Raw genomic sequence first — 5689 nt, 5'->3', positions numbered from 1 at the left:
GCCAAAGGTGGCACGCAAGCTGATTTTCAGTGGCACTCACACTGCCCAGGTCCTGGCCACCGGTCCGGGGGGCTCTGCATTTTAAATGAAGCTTCTTAAACATTTTAAAAACCTTATTTACTTTACATACAACAATAGTTTAGTTCTAAATTATAGACTTATAGAAAGAGACCTTCTAAAAACATTAAAATGTATTACTGGCACGCGAAACCTTAAATTAGAGTGATTAAATGAAGACTCGGCACACCACTTCTGAAAGGTTGCCAACCCGTTCTAGCGATTATAATGAATGCAGGGACAAGATATCTTGTATCAATTACCATTTTTACTTTTCTGCAATCTTATTTTTCATGAAACCATTTTTATTACCATTGACCCTACAATCATTCTTTTCAGAATGCTGCATGAAAGAAAATTTAAGCAAAAAGATTGTTGGTAGATAAATAGCAACTTTTAAAAAAACCTCTAGCAAGTCCTCCACGGATAAAATGATTTCAGTAGAGAAGATTACGTATAAAGGTTAATCATAGCTAAAGTGCTCACCATGACTGTATTTCCAAAAAGCCAATGTAAGAGCATTACTAAATTTCGCTCTGCCTCGGAAGGAGGCTAAGTGAAGCTGAAACATTAAATCAGCTATTTTTTCCAGATTAATGCAAGAGTATAGTTCATCAGTTTCAGAAAAAGCCAGTCACAGGGAGGACTATGGCTTGAAATAAAAGGTACAGTCGTGTCAAACTGGTTAGTGAACAAAGTTGTATAGGGAGGAATGTAAATGAGGTTTAGAAAATCCCAGAATAATATCCCAATCTGATGTCTGTGGGAAGGGACCTTTGGAATGAAGAATCACTGTGGTCATATTAAATGAGAAGGCAGAACGTCAAACCTGGATATTTTAGGTACTTTTGAATACTTTCAACAATACCCTTAGTGTAAATCAGCCTCCATCCACATCTGGTTGTTGGGCACAGGTTGCTTGGAACCTGTTTGCCTTTGTTCTCATCCTGATATGGTAAAATGGAATGTTAATTCTGGCATTTTCTTCCTCCGTCTCCATTCAGGCTTCATATGAATACAAGTTAATGAACTGTCTGTGTGATATACACTATTAGAATTACATTCATTCCACTGTCAACTCAGAGGTTGACAACTTCAAAAATAAAATGTAAGAAATAAGAAATTACTCTACAGCAATCTTTTCATGATACTTTGCTATTTTTAAACACGGAAAGTAACTGGCAAAAAACACAAACACAATATTCAAAACCTCTAATAAAGAGTGGAGCTAGCCAGCTGTACCTACCAATGGTTAACAGAGACCTGAGTTTGAATCCTTATAACTGGAAATTAGGTTGGCAAGGTAAAGATGATCAAAGAGAGCTGCAGTACCATCACACCACAGCCATCTACATGGCAGTAGAAACTTTCACATGTGGCCCTTTCACAGCAGAAATCTCCTAGCACAGATGCAAATGCTAGCACTTATGTTGTTTGCTCCCACTGTTAACACAAGTCAACAGAACAAAGGCAGGAGATGAACCCATGGATATTAACTTCATTGGCAGTCAAGCAAAGCATCAGAAGCCTAAGACAATGCAATGTCTAGGCAAGAGAACAGCAGTCATCACAGTGAAGTGTCTCAGAGCCCCTGATTGTAACTAGTATGTGGCCCCTTGCAACAGTGGTTCTAAAGCCCAAGTTACTACTATTGGCCATATCACAAAAACCTACACAATTTGCCATAACTGATAGCCATTACTCAAAGGCTTAGGACTGAAGATAAATGCAGAGGTGCTAAAGCTCAGGACTAAGCTACAGTGACAAAACTGTACAGGTGCATTTGCATATCATCTCACTGACCCTATTTATGAAAGATATTACTTTTATTTCACACAGATTATTATTCTACCCATTAGAGTAGATCAGTTCAGATTTTTTTCATAGTGTGGACCACCTCCCTTTCCATATATGATTATGCAGACCACCTCCCCTCCACAGTGATCAGCAGATTCCTGTGGCTGCTATATCAATTGTTTACATGGAAAAGTAATACCTGAAAAACCATTGAATGTATTTTTCAGAGTGGTTGAGGTTTTTGACATGCTGAAAAAAAAAATCCACTTCCCTTTACAAAATGAAACACAAAGCACATTATACTTGAGTAATAAATATCTTTGTGTGAACAGGTTTATGCTTATTATTCATAGTCTCAGAAATGAAAAGTTTGCAATTCTGTGAATAGATTTCTCCCCCACCTTCAGTCTACTAACTGATAAGGCCCACCACTTTTTTGTATTTTCTTTTTAATAGAGGTAAGAAGCAAATAACGTTTTCCCAAGTTAAGTACTTAGCCTGTTATGAAGATCAGACCAACACAATCCTGAAGCACTACTAATAAAAATCTTTCATTGCTTTACTGGCTGGACAGGAATGAAAAATCTTTTAAAAACTGGCAGAATTCTGGATTCAATTGTCTTCTCTTCTGTAATTTTACTTCTATAATTTCCCACAATTTTGCTGCAATTAACTATGACACAACCTCCTTCACAAGCACAAATTTTTACTACAAAAACTGTATCTTCTATTTTAAATGGTAGAAAAGAAAGAAGGAACTCAAAATTTCATTCCAGCAGCTACATTTCAGCTTTTCTGTTTTGAGAGGAAGGAAAACATACTGGAAAAACAGGCAAAAATTCCTAGCTTCTCTGGATCATTTCCCCCCGTGCAGTTCTAGTTCTTGGTTGTTAAGAGATTTCTACTCAGACAACAATGTCATCATCTGGTAAACAGTCAAAGCCTCCAAAACCTCCTTCAATTCCTTTTATAAGTTTAGAACTTCTTGAAATAGTCGCTTGTTGAGTAAATGCATGCTATGTGTGACAAAGTCCTTTTCATGCGCTCTTCTAGTTTCAATTTACTTAGTAGAGCCACAAACTCTGAGAGTTCCATCATCATCTGTGAAGCTGTGGCATCACTTTAAACAAACACAAAACACAAACAAACCACGAAGCAGCTATCATTGTGAAGGAACTTCTGAACTTCCACAGTGTGTTTTAGAAATGTGTTCAGGGTTGACAATGTTTGAATATTATTCTGAACACCCATACAACCAACCTTCTAAGATAACTGCACCCATTACATTATTTCATTTCATATTTTACTTACATTGTCCAATAAATTAGAGACCTCCCTATTGTCATTTTCTTCTTTGTATTCCTGAATGGCTATTTCAACAACTTGGATACAATTTTCTATGGTTGTCTTTACAGACAGAATCAAAAGCAGCATTAAGTAAGACCATATTTTCCTGTACTTGTTTGTTGCCATTACTGAATCATTTCTCATGTTCAACCAACAAGCTTCCATTTGAGTCACTGGATTCCTTTAGTCCCTCCTTTAATTTTCCACTATTTTATCACTTGCAGCATCTTGTACTGTGCATACAAGTTAAGATCTGTCTGGAGGAGTATATTTAGGGTGAAATTAATTTCTTTTAAATTGCTCATTTGAGCTACATTCAAAATAATGTTTGAGTCAAAGATTATAATTTTCTTATTAAATTCAAATCTGCCTTTTGGTTTATTTTAAAAACGGAACATTTGATCTTAAGCAGTCTGAAGAAAATGATTTTCTGTACTTTGGGAGGAAAACAAATCTTTTCTATCTTGATAGATAACTCTTGTCAAGGTTTACATTTTACTAAAGAAGAATAATTTTATTTTATTTACTTCAATCTATTCAATTGCTTGTTTGCTACCTTTTCTTTCAATTTTAAGCCTGTTGAATGGATAATTCATTCAGATATTTGTTAGTCACTATACATTAAATTACCAATATGTAGTACTGATCAGCTTTCACATTTCCTGGTGTTAGAATGAGAAACTACCACCAGGTGAATTCAACATTGTGGAAGTTGAAAAAGATGATGAACTACCCAGTTCTATAGAGAACCATGCAAACAGATGTCCTGCCTACCTCCAGAAGCCTCCAGAGTCTTACAACCCAAATCCCACTAGCAGTTCAAATCTGCACCAATGACAGTTGATTCCACACACTAGCTATATCCTTCTTTTCTATCACCTATAACTCTATTGAGACCTCTTCCCTTCTAGGCTTCTAGAGAGTTCTGCAACTTTCTTATTGTTTCTAGTAAGTTTAACAGGCATAACAAGTGATATGCTTATCACTTCTTTTTTAGCATTGTAGGATAGTTAAGTTTTCATTCACAGCTTTAAATTAGACCCTAATGTTCTGAGGATCATATATTTTAAAGTTTCTTCTATGTTCATTTAAATATGTCAGAATGGCACAGAAATTGAAAACAAAATGTTAAACCAAACACCACTGAGCTGGTTATTCATTAAGGGAAGGGGAGAGGGAACCAAAAATGACTTTCACAAAACCATGGTATTTTTAGCTTATTGCTATTTCACAGCTGGAACCACAGAGCCAGGATCGTGTAACTAGTCAGGCAAGCTCTAGTGAACTACAGAGCTCAGCCTGGGAACCACTGGGGCAAATTATTTAAATGAGGAATTGTGAATCAGAGGTAATAGGAAACTGTAGAAAATTAATCTTACATCTGCAAGCATGTTCCTTTATTTGCTTACTGTCTTTTTGTTTTGGGCTATATAAAACAAAAGATTAATATTCTAAAATTCATTATGTCTTAGTACTTACCTGATTTTGAAGCATCTTTGATCTCCTGTTTAATTTTCATCACTTCTTCTGGGGTCAGGTCCCCTTTTTTCAGTACTACCACTTGGGGTTGTTCATCTTCTTTGTCACTGCCACTCTCACAATCTTCCTCAGGAGCTGGGAGCTGCTCTCTCTAGATGACAGACAGAAATAAAAGCAACTTTGATCATCATATCAAATCAACTCTTGTGGTAAGGTCAGTTAGGAGAGAGATTTGGCCATCAGTGTCAACCTCCCTCAACAAGCACTGCCCAAATAGCCCGAAGTTATAGTCAAATCATCCAAGAGAAACGGAGACACACTAATCAGCATGACATCAAGCTCAGAACCACATTACTTGCCTTTCAATCATGTAGCACATCATCACAGAAGAATTTAGGTTAAGGTATGATTTAAAAAAAAAAATTTATTGTAATATTTTGCCCTTTTCCATTATTTTTAATACCGTCTTAAGACCTAAAGAGATTCCTTTCCATAGCAATGCTCTCCATTTTCTATTGAGCAAATATTAACATTTTCAGTTAGCCATGTTGATCAGAGTTTATCTCCCCCCTTTGGTTGCTTGCTTGTTTAGAATAATCAGTAATATCGGCCTTTACAACAGCAAAGCTCCAGAAACAGCTCTTTTTGGTTAACATGCTCCCTCTGCTGGCAAATTCTGCAAAAGTAGACTACAGTAAAGCAGGTAGTGTAGTAGCTTTTATATATATCTATATATCTATATCTATATATATCTATATATATATATACACACACACACACACACAAACAAACAAAAATGACAATACTGGTGTCACGGAGTGGGGGGTGACAAGGCCCTGCACCCACGGCTTCCTGCGATTCACCATGACTCTCAGCCAGCCAGTAAAGCAGAAGGTTTATTTAGATGACAGGAACACAGTCCAAGACAGGTCTTGCAGACACAGACAACAGGACCCCCTCAGTTAGGTCCATCTTGGGGTCCCAGGGGCACCACAGCCCCATTGGGGGG

At 36.8% G+C, this 5689-nt stretch overlaps 1 protein-coding gene across 1 annotated transcript in view; it reads right to left on the bottom strand.

Annotated features, from left to right (window-relative positions):
• Positions 1-325: 325 nt before the first annotated feature.
• LOC115271526 (uncharacterized protein KIAA1143 homolog) overlaps positions 326-5689 on the bottom strand; it is a 7896-nt gene continuing 2532 nt past the window's right edge. Inside the window, exons 2-5 of the mRNA XM_029914270.1 lie at positions 4681-4831; positions 3832-3863; positions 3166-3261; positions 326-400 (exon numbers count right to left, since the gene is read on the bottom strand). Coding sequence (XP_029770130.1) covers positions 326-400; positions 3166-3261; positions 3832-3863; positions 4681-4831 — 354 coding nt within the window. The remainder of the gene's footprint in view (positions 401-3165; positions 3262-3831; positions 3864-4680; positions 4832-5689) is intronic.

This window comes from Terrapene carolina, unplaced genomic scaffold (genome assembly GCF_002925995.2).
Source record: "Terrapene carolina triunguis isolate 2854851 unplaced genomic scaffold, T_m_triunguis-2.0 Scaffold34021, whole genome shotgun sequence".
NCBI classification, from domain to species: domain Eukaryota; kingdom Metazoa; phylum Chordata; order Testudines; family Emydidae; genus Terrapene; species Terrapene triunguis.
Note: the sequence above shows the minus strand (reverse complement) of the source record. Positions and strands in the feature narration are given on the sequence as shown.